General features: G+C 40.5%; 1 protein-coding gene across 4 annotated transcripts in view; it reads left to right on the top strand.

Moving 5' to 3' along the window:
- Nucleotides 1–345: 345 nt before the first annotated feature.
- Nucleotides 346–16733, top strand: part of ALKBH8 (alkB homolog 8, tRNA methyltransferase) — a 78117-nt gene continuing 61729 nt past the window's right edge. Inside the window, exon 1 of one of the 4 annotated variants that reach the window (XM_082409496.1) lies at nucleotides 346–424. Coding sequence is in view for 3 of the 4 variants with exons in the window: in XM_082409497.1 (XP_082265623.1) it covers nucleotides 11479–11600 (122 nt within the window). In the remaining variant the exon portion in view is untranslated. Of the gene's footprint in view, nucleotides 425–5467; nucleotides 11601–16733 lie in introns of those variants that run through there. The other 3 variants (XM_082409497.1, XM_082409495.1, XM_082409498.1) reach the window with 3 other exon arrangements.

The raw sequence follows: 16733 nt of genomic DNA on the forward strand, positions 1-16733 counted from the left end.
TATGTCCACTAAGGAGTTGGAGAGTTGTTTTTGACAACCTAACTTGCAAAGAAGAACATGAGTGGACTATCAGCCTCAGCTGTGCCTCCCAGGTCCTGACTTAACCCTTGCAACAATTTGCTCTATGGCATCTAGACCAGCAGTTATTGGAGGAGAATTCTGCTCTGAGTTCTTACATCTCCTTCCTTACTGAGGAGGACCAACTCTTGAAGGCCCAGCACATGGGACAACTCATCACAGTGAAGCCCACCTCACGGACAGTTTGACATGTGGGGAGGAGTTACAGAAATCCTGTCTAGCAATTTGGTGTTGACTTATCTTTTTCTAGTTTTCTAGGACCTAGAATCTAGTCATGAACTCTTTTACTGATCACATGAATATAAGGCTGAAGATCATTTGCCTCAAGGGATAAGCAACTTGCTATGTGAGTAACAACCCCCCTGATGGCACTTATGGATGGACCCTGACAAACCTGTGGGGAGAAAAACAGCGGTAGTGTGAGAGAGAAGCAATAAAGCAATGTTTAAGTCCTAAGCTAGAAGTCTTTCTCCAATAGAAATTGAAGTGTATCACAGCAGAGAGGCGCTCAAACCCCAAATGTTTACAGCAGACCTATGTCAATTGTGGCAGTCAGAATTTTCCAGCCATATGTTCAATGTATACCAAGGGTGGAGATGGCTAAGCTCCATATTAAAGGCCTTAAGTTCCCTCCTGTCTGGGCTGCTTCATGTTGTCCTCTTTCAGCATCTGTACATAACTTGAAACTCTGGCTTCCCAGCCTGTGCTTGGTTATAGAAACTGCCTAGTTTGGAGTGATGGGGGTTGCATTTTTCCCACCCTCTTCTAATAGGACTGGATCTTTGTCAACCTTGGCTACGTCTTTAGTGATAGATTGTTGGCTGAAGCCTCAATCTCCAGTTCCATATAGGACCTCACCTACAGGTACTTCCTTCTAGCACTCATGATATTCTCTAAGTACATTTTATTTGTCTTGGCATAGCCAGACTCTAATTTGACACACCTTAGCATTGAGCCTTCCTTTAAATGCTATCTCTTCCATGGTCCATGTCCTTTTAGTGTGGGGACCGGCATTCCATAGCTAATGGATGACATTCCCAGTTACCTCTCAGTTTTTTAGGAGCAAGGGGGTGTTCTCACCATGTTTTTCATGGCCTGAGGGCTTGGATCATGGTGATCAAAGTCTGAAACTCAAGTCTTCAGGAATTTCTACATATCAGACTTCATTGTGAGGCTCTCTTGCCCCCTTTATATAAGAAATAAACCCAGGGTACTCTGGCTATTGAGTATTCTGTTTTTGCCTGCCTGGCATCCTTTACCTTGGCACCATCTCTGGCAAGCACTTGTTCCAAACCTGACTAGCCAGGAGAGTACGAGCTTGGATCCTGATGTGAAAGAAGAGAGACTTAAGAGGACTGTTTTTGACCTAGTAGATGCTGGCTTGAGGCTGTGCTGTGTATCTGATGCTGAGTACTAGGTCCTATAACTTAAAAGAAGAATAGGTGAATAATTCTTGCTTAATCTGGTCTCTGGACCAGACAGACAACCCAATATATGTGATCTTAACCCTGCTTTAACAGAAAAGTAAGCCTAGGGGAAGTAGCACCCTGAACCACATTTATCCCTTAGGAAATGCAAATGATCACTCAAATCTAAAGGTTTTTGTTTAGAACACCAAGCAAAGGTTCTCAGCTCTTCTTCGGTTAGTAGTTTGACCCATTTCTCCACTTTCAGTGTCCCCAGACACTTATAGCTTCAACTTTCATCTCTGCTATAGACTTGTCTAGAACTAAAGACAGTTCTAGATCATCTTGAGACCAAGCCATTCTTTATAAAATGGCACAACCAAGAATGCATGGCATTGTACTAGAAGTGAACTCTTTACTGTAATATCTCTCCTTTTGGTGATTAGGTCTCATAATCCCTCGCTACCCATTTCTTTAAGATACTGGGAAAATCATTCATTAGCCTTCTGTTGTCTGACTAATTTTGACCCCCTGGTTTCTATCCTCCATCACTGTATTTATTCAATACTTCAACAGCTAATGAAAAGGAAGGAGGCACTTGTGATCTACACCATTCAATTTTAGGTGCTCTTATAGACATCTACAGTACAGCCCAAGAAACTGAACTACCCTTAAAGAAACAATCATTGTCCATTGCCAAAATACCTCCTAGCCTTGACCCCAGTCCTCCCGGGGAGTCTGCCCATATGCTCCCCACCACTACTTTAATAATTGGCGAAACCACGGGCCCAGTTTAGATTTTTGGCACTGACCACTCTGTCATCATCTTTGGTTCCCAGTCAGACTTGCTTTTTGCTCTGTTCTGTGACTTGTGGCTTAAATTCTTGTTCATCTTTCTGTTTCTTATTACAGTCCTTTGGTGTCTGTTACTTCTAGTTGATTTTTCTTGGTATAAACTGGGCTGGATTTTGAGAGACCTTTTGTTACCATGGTTCGGTAACAGCTGCTCACTACTCCTAATTTGATTTTAGTGCTTAGATTCCTATTCATTCTCTGAATGGGAGAAGCCTGGGATCACTTCAGTGATGTGGCACCTCCTAAAGGCCTCCATACCAGCCAGAAGACTTTTTGGTGATTTAGGAGCTCTTGAGGCAGGATCCCAATTTCCAAGTACTATTGATATTTGCCCAGGACTTTGCCTTTTTTGTTTCTATAAGTTCCTGCTTCCACTGTTGCCATCTCCTGATCAAAAGTGCCTGCTATATTAAAGAAATATGAGCTTACTATATTTCTTTAGGTCCTAGATCCCCATTTCTTTAACAATTTGTCCCTAACTCCTTTTGTTTCCTGAACTCTCAGCCAAGGCTTGTCTAACCACCTCACCCACCCCAACTCCTTGAGTTAGATTAGAACCAATTAACATGAAGCCACAATAAGATTTATATTCATTGGACTGGAAAAGCATTAAAACTATGCAGGAATTTGTAATAGAGGGGATGACATAAGAAATCTGTCAGAGACTCATAAACCCCAAGCAAATATTTTCACAGGCATGGAAAACATTTTAACTTGAGATCATGGTCTACCTATGTCATTGCCTCAGTAATTCAACTTCATTAAGTTTCTTGTTTCAAATGATTTTTCAAAGTTATTTCTATTAATGGCATGGTTAAATTTATGAAGAGTTCCATAATCAATGCTAATTATTAATTTCTCATTCTGAGAATGTCAACAGGCTTCCTAGAGATGTTGAAAAGTAAATTCTAGGTCTAGTTAACATCCTATTAACCTACATGGTTTGAGAAAATGTTGATATCCAACCATTTCTGGCACAAACAGAAACAGAAGAAAACAAGACAATTAATGCTGCTTGTCTTTTTGAAAATTAATAATATAGCATCTAAACTTTCAGTTAAGATTCTGGACACACTATCTTTATTGAAGGTTAAAGTTATACTGTGTAAATTATTTTTACATGTGTTTGCTTAAAAGATGCAACCATTTAAATAAAACCTTTTTCATGTTTATCATGTCTATATTTGTCCCATAACTCTTGGATAGACTGCAAAATAACAAGGACATTTTCTCTGCAATGGTGTCCCTGAGTATAATGGTTGCAATTGGAAAAGAGGTGGGCCTTTGGGTTGGAATCCTGCTTCTATTACTAATTATGTAAACTAGGGAAAGTTGCTTAACCTTGCTGAGCCTCAGATTCCACATTTGTAAAACTGAGGACATAAAACTTATTCCTAGGGTTGTTCTTGCTAGGATTAAATAATAAAGTATGTTAAGTGTAGTAAGTACTTAATACCTCACTAAAATGTAGCTGTAGATAGATATGTTTTATAAAACTGTGCCCTTTTATTCATGTAGGAACACAGACATGAATGTAAATCACTCTTAAAAACTATTTCCTACTTAAACAGCTTATACAGTTTGTCTTTTAAGTCTCAGTTGCTATATCTGTAAAATGTGATATGGAGATATCAATAATTAGAATAGTTTTGAGATAATTGTATGGGTTCTTTAATAATCTGAGCACTGTATCATCTGGCTTCTTGGTCCCTTGTACCTCATAAAGTTACAACATTTCACCTGAAATAAAAATTCAAAATATATTAGAAACTTGACAGTTTGTTACTCTGGAGCAGATTTTTAAAGAGCTCTATGTTGATAATTTTCTTCAGTGGTTGCTAGCAAGATTGCTTGTTAAGCATGCAGATTGTTGGGCCCTGGCCCCAGAGATTTTGAAACACACACTATAATCCATTGGGGTTCAGAGAAACTATTAAAACTTATATTTGCTTTTAGCTGACTCATTATATCTAATGGGGTCTGGAACTCTGCGTTTTAAACAAGTACTCCAGTGATTCTGATACAGCTAGTCTGAGAACCATCCTTTGAGAAATATGCCCAAGGGCAGTGACCTCTAATGTGCAGTGTACATAACTTACGTTATCTGGAAGAATATGTTAGAAATTCTATTTATGGTTTTGTCAAAATCAAATTAATCTCCACTCACATTTAGTATGCTGGAGGTTTCATTAGGTCTGCATGTCTGACTGTCACATGTCACAGATTCTGAGAGGTGCTCTAAAAAAACACTGTAGAGTGGGAGTTCGCAGGCAGGGGAGCTGCTTCTGGCACCCTCCCTCCTTAGCTTTAAGTAAGACATGATTTTTGTACCTGGTAAATGCTTATATAACCCAAAAACTATTTTTGCAAAATGGACAAGTGGGTTAGAAAACTCTAAATTCCCTACAGTGAAGTTGAAGATAATAATTGAAGCACAGATAACCAATAGAAAATGGCAAAATGGATGCTCTTAGTATGAGGTCTTAGCCATAATGTAAGTAAAAGCTAAGACCATCTAAATCAGCTCTAACAAATCCCCCCAAATTAGAAATGATCATGAAGATTGTATGAAATGTGGATTTACATCCAGGATGGTTAATGATGAAATTGCCATCTCTGGGCAAGTATCTTTGTATTTTGGGGTCTTTGAGAGATTAATGATAGTATGAAGCCAATAAATTAGTTAGACATTTTAAAATGAATTGTTTATAATTTTTTAACATCTTTATTGGAGTATAATTGCTTTACAATGTTGTGTTAGTTTCTGCTGTATAACAAAGTGAATCAGCTATACATATACATATATCCCCATATCTCCTCCCTCTTGCGCCTCCCTCCCGCCCTCCCTATCCCACCCCTCTAGGTCATCCCAAAGTATCAAGTTGATCTCCCTGTGCTACGCAGCAGCTTCCCACTAGCTATCTATTTTACATTTGGTAGTGTATATAGGTCAGTGCCACTCTCTGACTTTGTCCCAGCTTACCCCACCCACACCGTGTCCATTCTCTACGTCTGTGTCTTTATTCATTTCCTGCCCCTAGGTTCATCAGAACCTTTTTTTTTTTTTTTTTTTTAGATTCCATATACATGTGTTAGGATATGGTATTTGTTTTTCTCTTTCTGACTTACTACTCTAGGTCCATCCACCGCAGTACAAGTAACTCAATTTCATATCTTCTTATGGTTGAGTAATATTCCATTGTATATATGTGCCACATCTTCTTTATCCATTCACCTGTTGATGGACATTTAGGTTGCTTCCATGTCCTGGCTATTGTAAATAGTGCTGCAATGAACATTGTGGTACATGTCTCTTTTTGAATTATGGTTTTCTCAGGGTATATGCCCAGTAGTGGGATTGCTGGGTCATATGGTAGTTCTATTTTTAGTTTTTTAAGGAACCTCCATACTGTTCTCCATAGTGGCTGTATCAATTTACATTCCCACCAACAGTGCAAGAGTGTTCCCTTTTCTCCACACCCTCTCCAGCATTTATGGTTTGTAGATTTTTTGATGATTGCCATTCTGACCGGTGTGAGGTGACACCTCATTTTTGAGAGAAATCTTTTTTTGTAGAGTTAAGAGAAACATTAAAAAAAATTGTTTTATCGTAACTTTTAAAAATCCATAAATCCCACTCCTCTGGCCACCCTAAAGATCTGTTATCTCTTTACTCTCTTCTACTTGAAAAATATGTTGCAGAACAATATTCTGTGACGTAAGCAGGTCTTCAGGCTCTAGAATAAACCATTTTCTGGGGGAGGGGTGGTGGTGGGAATTGGCCAATACTTTGTAGCTAACATGTTTTGCAATGGACCAAAAAACAATCCTCCAAGCAGAGTTTTGTGTTTTGTATTACAAATTAAAGTCTGGCTCCTTTTTTCTTTTTGGTTGCTTTTGCCTCTCATTACTGCATGGGAATATTTTCACCATATGACTTATAAAACTGGAAACTTTTCATTGAATTTTTATCACTATAGCATGAATAATTCATTCAGTCCTCAAATGTCACAATGAACATCAAGTGGTTTTACATAATGCATTCCTGATGGAGTTTCAAGAAGCCAGCAATCCAGGGATGCAGCAGAGAAGACAAAGTTTGGAAAGGAATTTCATATAAATTTATCATTTAACCAGGAAGGATAAAATAAGTGGAGAGAAAAGACTGAGAAATAAAAGTGTGGGCTTTTTTAAAACCAAAAATAGGAAAAAAAGCAAAACTAACACACTTGTCACTGGGGACAGAGGGGGAAAAAAACAGAAGGTAGCCAAAAACAGATGGTCTGGTGGGGGGGGGGGCAGGAGGGGAAATTAGGAACCTCATAAGTATAGGAATTGAATTTGAAACTGTAGTAAAATGGTATTACATTTCGGAACCATAATAAATATCTACAGTTTTCAAGGACTCTGGGAACATTTTCAATGTTATCTGAGTGAGGAATCTTGAATGAAATATAATAGCTATTAGAATTCTACCTTTGAATGTTTATTAGTTGATGAGAGTACTCCTCCTTCTAGCATCCCTTTCTTTTAGGTTTTGAGATTGACCATATTATGGTAATCCAGCCAAATGAAATTTTCAAGCCCTTTATGGAACAGACTGTTCATTGTCTATTCAACAGCTGTTCTCTCATTTTTTCTTGCTAATAGAACACTAATTTTATTTTTCTCCAGATAGAGTGTAGCCTATCAAGATCTCTTCGTCTCAGGGAGGATGGGCCTCATACCAGCCCCATGGAATTAATCATCACTAGCTTACACTAGTCATGGTAATTCCACTCCCTTTAGCTAATGATTGGCCTAGGGTAAGCATGTGTAAGAGTTTTCTATTGCTGCTGTACCAAATTATCACAAATTTATTATTTCACAGTTCTGTAGGCCAGAAGTTTGGGTTGGCTCACTTGGTTTCCCTGCTCTGAGTTTTTTAAGGACAGAATCAAGGGGTTGACTGGCTGGGCTCTTATCAAAATGCTCTGGGAAGGATCTGCTTCCATGTTCATTCAGGTTGTTGGTAGAATCCCGTTCCTTGAGGTTGTAGGACTGAGGTCCCCATTTCCTTGTTGGCTATCAGCTGGGGACTGCCTGTAGCTCATAGGAGCATCTCTTCAGTCTTTGCACATGGACCATTACATCTCAGAGACAGCAAGGGTGTGTTGAACCCTTCACACTTGGAAACTTTCTGACTTATGATTGGTCTCTCTTGTTCCAGCCCTGGTAAATGTTTTGCTCTTAAGGAATCATGTGGTTATATTGGGCCCCTAGATAATCTATTTAAAGTTTTGCAAACAATTATATCTGCATATTCACAGATTCCCAGGATTAAGGTGTGGATATCTTTGGGGGTCCATTATTCTGCCTACCATTATATGTAACACATAAATAGTCAAAGAAAAAAGGGGGCTTCCATTGGAGGCTTCATTTCCTAGGTGAAAAGATAGAGACTCTGCTCTTTTTATCCAGCTAGAGACGCTAGTGGGAGGACAAGGTGTCTGGAGTGGCAGCAGCTACCTTGTAACCAGGAGACGTCAAGAATGAAGATAAAAGTCAACATACCAAGGATGGTGGAGCAGGAGACTAGAAAGCACCTAGGTCCTCTTGATGATATTTTTGAATAGCAGAACCAATGCCAGTGATTGCTTTTGTCTGGATGGCTTGTCATTTGAGGAAAAGTAATGATTTGTTTACAAGCACTCAGTTCAGTTTTCTGTCACTGGCAACCAAAAGCAATTCTAAATGTTATGTTGCTCCTAGCCCTGATTTCTGGAACTCTACTGTGGGACACATCTCTACTTTTCCACACTTTAAAATGTAGTGTTGGCCAATCTGATTAAATTAATTTATATTGTAATTCATAATAAATGTCGTCAGTGGTGGTGTCAAACTTAGCTTCACCTTGAGACTGTATTCAGGATTACAGAGTCCAGGAAGAGGGTCCAGGGGTCAGCAAACTATAGCCCATGAGCCAAATCCTGCTGGCATAAGCCATGGAGCTAAGAAAGGTTTTCATATTCTTTTTGGCCTGCACCACACATCATGTGGGATCTTCCCTGACCAGGGATCGAACCCGTGCCCCCTGCATTTGGACCGTGGAGTGTTAACCACTGGACCACCAGGGAAGTCCAAAAGGCTTTCATATTAAAAAAACTTGTAACTCCACATCGCCCCCCCACAACAACAACAACAACAGAAAAGAATATGTGACCACAAAGCTGAAAGTTTATTATCTGGGCCTTTATGCAAAAATCATGCCAACCTGTGCACTACTCCCGCAGAGGACTCACCTATCATGAAGTTGAGACTGGGGTTTTACTAAGGGAAGAGTTATTAGGTAAGCATTTAATACCTTTGAAAAATTGTTATAAATCACTGTGTAAAGCTTTTGGCACAGGTAAAGATGAATTCTATCTTCAAATTAGGTTTCTTTTCAGTTCAACATTTATTGAATTTCTATTATTACAAGAGTATGGAAGACACTGGAGTTACATAATGAATAAAACAGGGTCTTAATGTAGCTGGAAATCACTTCAGGGAGTCATCTTCTCTGGCAGAAATTATTCACACAATATTCCGAACAAAAGATAAGGGCCTGTATAAAAAGGATTGCATGCAAAATTTTATGTGGATTGGGAATTCCCTGGCAGTCCAGTGGTTAGGACTTGGCTCTTTCACTGAGGGGGCCTGGATTTGATCCCTGGTTGGGGAACTAAGATCCTGCATGCCGCACAGTGTGGCCAAATGAAAAAAAAATTTTTTATATGTATCTACTTTTTTCTAAGGATATGGAAATAAGGATGGACAGCAAGTGGTTGGAAATTTGGGCCTGTAACTCAGGATCAGAAGAGTAGAAAAGGAATGAACAACCATTTAATAGCTACTTTATATATGTTAGTTAAATTGTTATATCAGTCCCCAAAGGTAAATGCTGTTTTGCAATTTCTGCTTCAGGTCATACTCCAATGACCATATTGCTTTCACTAAATCAAACTGCCTCCTAAAGAGAAGCAGGGACTGAAGATAAAGATTAGAAGAGTCACAAATCTCTTTAAAATTCTGGAGAGGCAGATAGGGAGACTAGAATAAAAGAGTCAAACACAAAACCTGAAGGATTGCCTGCATTTAATCATGGAAAAGGGAGAGAAGCTAGTGAAAAACTCTGAAAACAAGTGATCAGAACGTGTAAAGAAAACTAGGAGAGAATTTTTTCACAGAGGCCAGGAAATTTAAAAGGTTTAAAAGCTCCAGTACCTTCAAGCAGGGTGGATGTAGAAATGAAATAAACTGAATTTGGTCAACAGGACATAAGGTGATATTTTGTTTTGCTGTCCAGTTTTTTTTCCCTTTTTTAAATTAATTTTTATTGGAGTATAGTTGCTTTACAATGTTGTGTTAGTTTCTACTGTACAGCAAAGTGAATCAGCTATACATATACATATATCCCCTCTTTTTCGGATTTCCTTCCCATTTAGTTCACCACAGAGCACTGAGTAGAGTTCCCTGTGCTATACAGTAGGTTCTCATTAGTTATCTATTTTATACATAGTATCAATAGTGTGTATATGTCAATCCCAGTCTCCCAATTCATCCCACCCCCTACCCTCCTTTCCCCCCGGTATCCCTACGTTTGATTTCTACATCTGCGTCTCTTTCTGCTTTGCAAATAAGTTCATGTATACCATTTTTCTAGATTCCACATATATGCATTAATATACGATATTTGTTTTTCTCTTTCTGACTTACTTCACTCTGTGTGACAGTCTCTAGGTCCATCCATGTCTCTACATTGTTGTCCAATTTGGTAGCCACTAGCTACATGCAGCTATTTACATTTAAATTAATTAAAAAGTCAAAATTCAGCTCCTTAGTTGTACTAGCCACATATGAAATGCTCAAAAGCTACATGTGGTTAGTGGCTAGCATATTGGACAACTCAAAAAAACATTTCCATCGTCACAGAAAGTTCTACAGGAATGTATTTTTTTGAAGCATCCAGTAGTGCAGAAGCAAGAATGCAATGGGGAGATTTAACATGTTTTCCCTTATGCCCTCTATAGTAGTTTGCAACATCTGGTTGATTTGATTTCTCTAGCTTGAGTTTGTGTCTTCACTTTTGCTATTCATTTTCAGCCTCACGCTCGTTTTACTGGACTATTGCAATGGCTTCCTATCTGCTTCCCCAACTTGTTCCTTCCTCCTTCTAATCTTTTCTCCATACAAATCATTCATCCACTCAACAACACTCTTGTCAATGCCACTTTTCCTGAGCAGCCAACCTTAACTTTTACTGATAGTCCACTGTGGTAGGGTGAAAATGGGGGCACTGTCTCAGCACCATAAGGAAGTGATTTCCTTCCCACTCCCAAGTTTCCTTCCCTGCACTTACACAGCTCATAATCCAATGCAAGCAGCATGATTATAATACATTTATATCACACAAATAACGTTAGAGCAGGAACAATAGCTAATCATCACCCTCTCCTGTGTCTTTTACTTCTGATCTGTTACCAAATCTTTTCCCTTTTCACTTCACCACTGCAATAGCCTGTTACCTAGTCTTCTTTTAGTCTCTCCTCCTACCTTCCTCCAGAAGCTCCCGTCAAATTACCCGATTTCTTTCTGGGATCCCCTTAGGCCTACAGAACAGAATGGCGTAAATTCTTCTAAAATGTAGCACAGCCCATCTTCCCTCTCCTACCTCCCTCAACATTCTTCCACACATCTTTCTATCACCCGGTAGTATTCACCATTCCCCTGGCACATTCACGCATATTCACCTCCCACTCTCTTGTCTATGCAGTGTCATCTTTCAGACCCCAGGCTTCTCTCCCATTCCCTTAAGACTCAGGAGGTAAGATGCACAGAGCCCAAGGCGGAGGGGGGCATTACTCAGGGACCGAGGGACAGAAACCTGTTTGACCGTGTCCATTTCGGGAGCTACCCCAAATAAGCTGCACTAACAACCCTTGCTATGCCCCCCCAAAAGTCAACCTAATTTTCACTGTAACGGAGAGCCAGCCCTTCACTGGTCAAAGACTCTTGGCAGAGAAAGAGGCACTAAAGGCTCTGGGAGGCGAAAGGGATTGTGGGAACGCCGGTCATCTCCCCGCAGACTCATGGGAAATGTAGTGCAGTTTTCTCCAACATGGCTGCGCCCAGGAGAGTTGACGTGCTTGTACCCTCTGCGGCTTCTTGGGATAGAGTGGGAGAAGCTGCCGAAGGAGAGAGCACCCGCGTGGTGAGAACCCAGCCTGAGTCAAGGCGGAGGTTTGTGGCACTTCTCATTGGCGGCATGATGAATGCAAATCGCCGCTTTCTCTTGTTGGCCTCTTCCGGTCTCCTCTATCTGCCTCAAGAGCTTCGGACCTCACCAGGGAGAGGAGGGATGGTCCGTGGGCAGTAGGGTGTCTGTGCGTGGGGTGGTCCTGTCAGAGTTTGAGGTGCACGTGCTTGTATTTGTTGCGGGTGCTCACATGGTGTCTGTGTCAATCTTCAGTTTCTTTTGGGGTTGGAGACAGGCGGTTGCAACCTGAGGAGTGTTGGTCAGTGGTGTTAGCTTCAGGGGTTTTTTTGACCCTGCCAATGCAGTGAAGAAAGGATGTTGCTGGTGGTCTGGTAGCTTACAAAGCTGAATCTTCCTATGCTCTTTTTTGAGTAAAACCGGAGACCCCTGGGCTTCTGGTACTGTGAACCTATAGTTTTGGCTGATTTCATTTAACAGGTATTTACTGAGTACTTGCTGAACTCTAGGCACTCAAGTTCTGTGCCTTCAATTAAGTCACAGCCTTCTGGGTGAGCCCAGCACACAAACAGGTAATTATAATATAATGTGAAAATTGCAGGGATAGAGATACACATTAGATATTAATGAAAACATTGAAGAGGACCACCAAGCTCAGAATCCTGGCGAAGAGGTTTAGGAGGTAAGATGGCAAGTTTAATAAGTTTAGGCTTACTCAGTAAGCGTTTATTGAGTAACTCCTAGGTGCTAGGTCCTGCTCTAGGTGCTGAGTGCTACAGGGTGAATAATACAGACAAAAAAACTCTACTTTCTTTTTTTCTTATTTCTTATTTATTTATTTATTTATTTATTTTATTTATTTTTGGCTGCTCGGGTGAGGCACGTGGGATCTTCGTTGAGGCATGCGGGATCTTTCTTTGTCGCGTGAGCTTCTCTCTAGTTGTGGCGCACCGGCTCCAGGGTGCATTGGTTCTGTAGTTTTCCGCACAAGGGCTCTAGTTGAAGCACATGAGCTCAGTAGTTGTGACGCTAAGGCTTAGTTGCCCTGCGGCATGTGGGATCTTAGTTGCCCCGCCAGGGATTGAACCCTCGTCCCCTGCATTGTAAGGTGGATTATTTACCACTGGACCACCAGGGAAGTCCCAGAATCTCTACTTTCATAGAGCTTACTTTCTAGTAAGTTAAAGGAGGGAGACAGAATAAACACAATTACTGAGGGCATTAGAAAATATAGAGTAGGTATTCTTCAAAGAATTAAAATGAGGTGATATGACAAGTGATGGGTCAATTTTTTCTAATCATTAAAAAAATTTTTTTTTTAAATAGGTAATGCAATTTGAATAGCTGCTAAATTCAAAACTTACAAAAGAGGAGCTTCTCATTCCTGTACCTACTCTACCTGTTTTCCCTTCCTGGTGGCAACCCATATCACTGATATCTTGTATGTCCTAGAAACTTGTATGTATAATTTGTATACCTGTACTATACTTTATAACCAGGGATCATCTGATAGGAATTGAAGTTGTTTCCAATCTTTGCTATTAATTAAATTTAATTTACATAGAAGCACAGGAACATTTGTCTATACTGCTTGGTTCATTTAGGCTGTCTTATTTAAGGAGAGCATAGACACACATATTACTATTACCATTTAGGCAATATCCAGTAGGATGTGTTGGGGTTAAACTTACTAACAGAGCAGATGTGATTTCTAAACCCTTATTATCCTATGGAGAGTGTGCTTAGGCTGGACTCAGCATGGCTGGTATTATAATAAATAGTGACCTGGCTCCTGTAACATCCCATAACATGGCAAGGAGCATGCAAGCCTTTGTGCAATAGTGGAAATCCCTTGGCCAGGGAGGTGGCCTTGTTAGAAGGGGGCACCTCCACATCTCAGCACTGATATCAGCCTATTCCTTGGTGAGGTGACTCGACTGGTCTTTCTTCACATGTAGTAATATTGCCTCACTGAGGGAAGGAGAAGGGAAAGGGGATGACAGAAATGTGATTATGAGGCTCCATCTACTGCTGCTGGACTCTTAAGTGTCAGACTTTAAAAAATGTATTCAGCATCATCTTTTTTCTCATTTCTTCCACTTTGCAGTCTTTGCTCACGTAACATATTTAGAAAAAAATTCTTAGTAGATTCATCCCTGTTCTTCATTGCTAACTGCAAAAATGATGATCTTGGAATGGAGTGGCAATAAGATAATTCCTTTGAGGGGCCCTCAGCTTTTCTTGGTCTTCTTAAACAAGTCTTATCTGGCTCTTCTGGAAATTAACAGTAATTTAGTAGTAGACGTATTTAATACCTTTAACAAAGTTATGAGATAGTGTCAAAGAATAACACAGCCAGACATTAGTTAAAGCAGTGAAAACAGACTTTATTTAGTAATTATTGACAGTAGGAGAAAAAGCTAAACTCCATTCCAATTTGTGTGGAAGTGATTAGGGTGTGTGTGTGGGGGTGCTCAGTAGAGTCTGAGAAGTAAAAAATTATAAAGGGTGGGTCAGTGTAAATGCAGTTAGGCCAGCTGGCAATTATCAAAGTTAGGATTCCATCCTGTCACAGAGACTGAGAGACAGAGGCCCTGTCCTTCCTGACGATTACATTTCAAAGGGGGAATTCCCTGGCAGTCCAGTGGTTAGGACTCCGTGCTTTCACTCGGAGGGCGCAGGTTCAGACCCTGGTGGGAGAGCTAAGATCTTGCAAGCCGCATGGTGCTGCAAAAAAAAAAAAAACAAAATAAAAAACATTTCAAAGGAATGGTTCTCAGGTCCTTGGGAGAGACATGTATGAGTTGCAGGAGATACATGTTCACAATTGTAAGCTGGTTTTTTTAAGCAATTTCATTTAATTAATTTATTTTTTGGCTGAATTGGGTCTTCACTGCTGCATGCGGGCTTTCTTTCTAGTTGCGGCAAACGGGGGCTACTCTTCGTTTTGGTGCGCGGGCTTCTCATTGTGGTGGCTTCTCTTGTTGCGGAGCACGGGCTCTAGGTGTGCAGGCTTCAGTAGTTGCGGCACGCAGGCTCAGTAGTTGTGGCACGCAGGCTCAGTAGTTGTGGCTCGTGGGTTCTAGAGCTCAGTCTCAGTAGTTGTGGCGCACGGGCTTAGTTCTCTGCAGCATGTGAGATCTTCCCGGACCAGGTCTCAAACCCGTGTCCCCTGCATTGACAGGAGGATTCTTAACCACTGTGCCACCAGGGAAGTCCTGTAAGCCATTTTTAATAAGTGCTTTAAAAAAGAAGGGAGGTCAGGGGCCTATTGTTAGGAGATGTTAGAACAAATAGTAAAATATCCAGGCAGCATTTTAAGTTTTCTCAGGCAGCCATTTTAATGGGGAGCTGGGGTCATCCTAGGGTATGGCTTTATGCAGCTATAAGCTAGAGTTTGGTGAAGTTTTTTAGTGCAGGGTTTGGATGGAGTTATGTGCCAAGAATAGGCACTATTATTCCTATTTTATAGGTGAAGAAACCTAAGCACAGAAATAAGTAAGTAACTCGCACAGGGTCATATAGCTAGTAAATTGTAAACCTGAGGTTTGAACCTAGAACCTGGACCCCTAAACACTATGTTATACTGCCTCAAAACACTGAAGGAGGCTCTGGGGAAACAAAAATATGATTTAATTCTTGTCATCAAAGAGCTCATCGTCCAGTGGAAGGGGACAAACATTAGAACAAATAATTAGTGCAATGTTAAAAATATATATTCAGCTGTCCCCTTCCTGTGTAACGATGACTCCTAAAGCTTTCTCTCTAACCTCATTTCTCTCGTTTTGCCACTTTATGTTTTTCATCTGCCAGCCAGACATTGCAACTGTGTATCTTAACAGTACTTCAAACATATTATATCCTAAATCTGACTCATCACCTCCCTTACTGAGCAGCTCTTCCTGACCCTCTTCTGACTTTCCAGTTTTGGAATGACATCACTAGCCTCTCAGTCACTCAGGCTCTGTCCTGTTAGTAACTGATCTCTGATTCTTCTCTCCCTTATGTCCAAGTAGTCATCAGGGCTATTGATTATTCTTGAACTTTTCTTTTGCCCTCTCCCCTTCTCTTCCTATTTCCTTTCTTCTTACAGCCTTCACCCTAGATCAGGCCAGCATTTCTACTTGTTAAGCAGGGTTATTGCAAGTCCTTTTGCCTCTCATTTCCCTATTGTGCTGTCCAGCCAGACTGTTTTACTGGCCTTACCTCCTATCACATGTGCTCCATGTATTAGCTAAACTGGATTACTGGCCGTTCTTTCAATAGTCTCAGCATTTTTCTCTATACATAAAGATTAATAATTAGAGTTTTGACTGTTTGAGAGCTGTTTTGGAATATGATTTTTTAAAAAAATAAATTTATTTTATTTATTTTTGGCTGCGTTGGATCTTCATTGCTGCGCGCGGGCTTTCTCTAGTTGTGGCGAGCGGGGGCTACTCTTCGTTGAGGCATGTGGGCTTTTCATTGCAGTGGCTTGTCTTGTTGCAGAGCACGAGCTCTAGGTGCGCAGGCTTCAGTAGTTGTGGCACGTAGGCTCAGTAGTTGTGGCTCGTGGGCTCTAGAGTGTAGGCTCTAGTGTTGTGGCGTACGGGCTTTGTTGCTCCGCGGCATGTGGGATCTTCCAGGACCAGGGCTCAAACCTGTGTTCCCTGCATTGGCAGGCGGATTCTTAGCCACTGCGCCACCAGGGAAGTCCCTGGAATATGATTTTATTTAACTTCTTAAACTTATTTCATTTGCTAACTTTGAAGACTTTCAAGTGGGTGAAGAGTGGAATCGGTGGATCAGCCAACATTCTGTGCTCTAAAAAATTATGTCTACTACTCACTGTCTTGGCCAGACGCATCTATTTCTGTTTTTAGCTTCTGTTCTTTATTGCCTCACTGGATACCCTCCCTTCCATATGACTCTATATTTCTTGTCCTTTGATACTCAGCTCAAGTCCCCTTTTGTTTTGAAGTTCTCCCAAACTTTTCCAGTTAACATTGATCTTATCATTTTTGTCTCTAATTTGTATCACATATAAAGACCATTAACACTTAATTATCTAAAGACACGTCATATTCTTTCATTGTTTAATGTTTGTTTTCCTCAACTAACGTATAAACTGGTTGAAAGCATAAACTATGTATTGTATTTGCATGCTGTAGAGTGCCGAG

This window comes from Balaenoptera physalus (genome assembly GCF_965194825.1).
Source record: "Balaenoptera physalus genome assembly, chromosome: 10".
Classification (NCBI taxonomy): domain Eukaryota; kingdom Metazoa; phylum Chordata; class Mammalia; order Artiodactyla; family Balaenopteridae; genus Balaenoptera; species Balaenoptera physalus.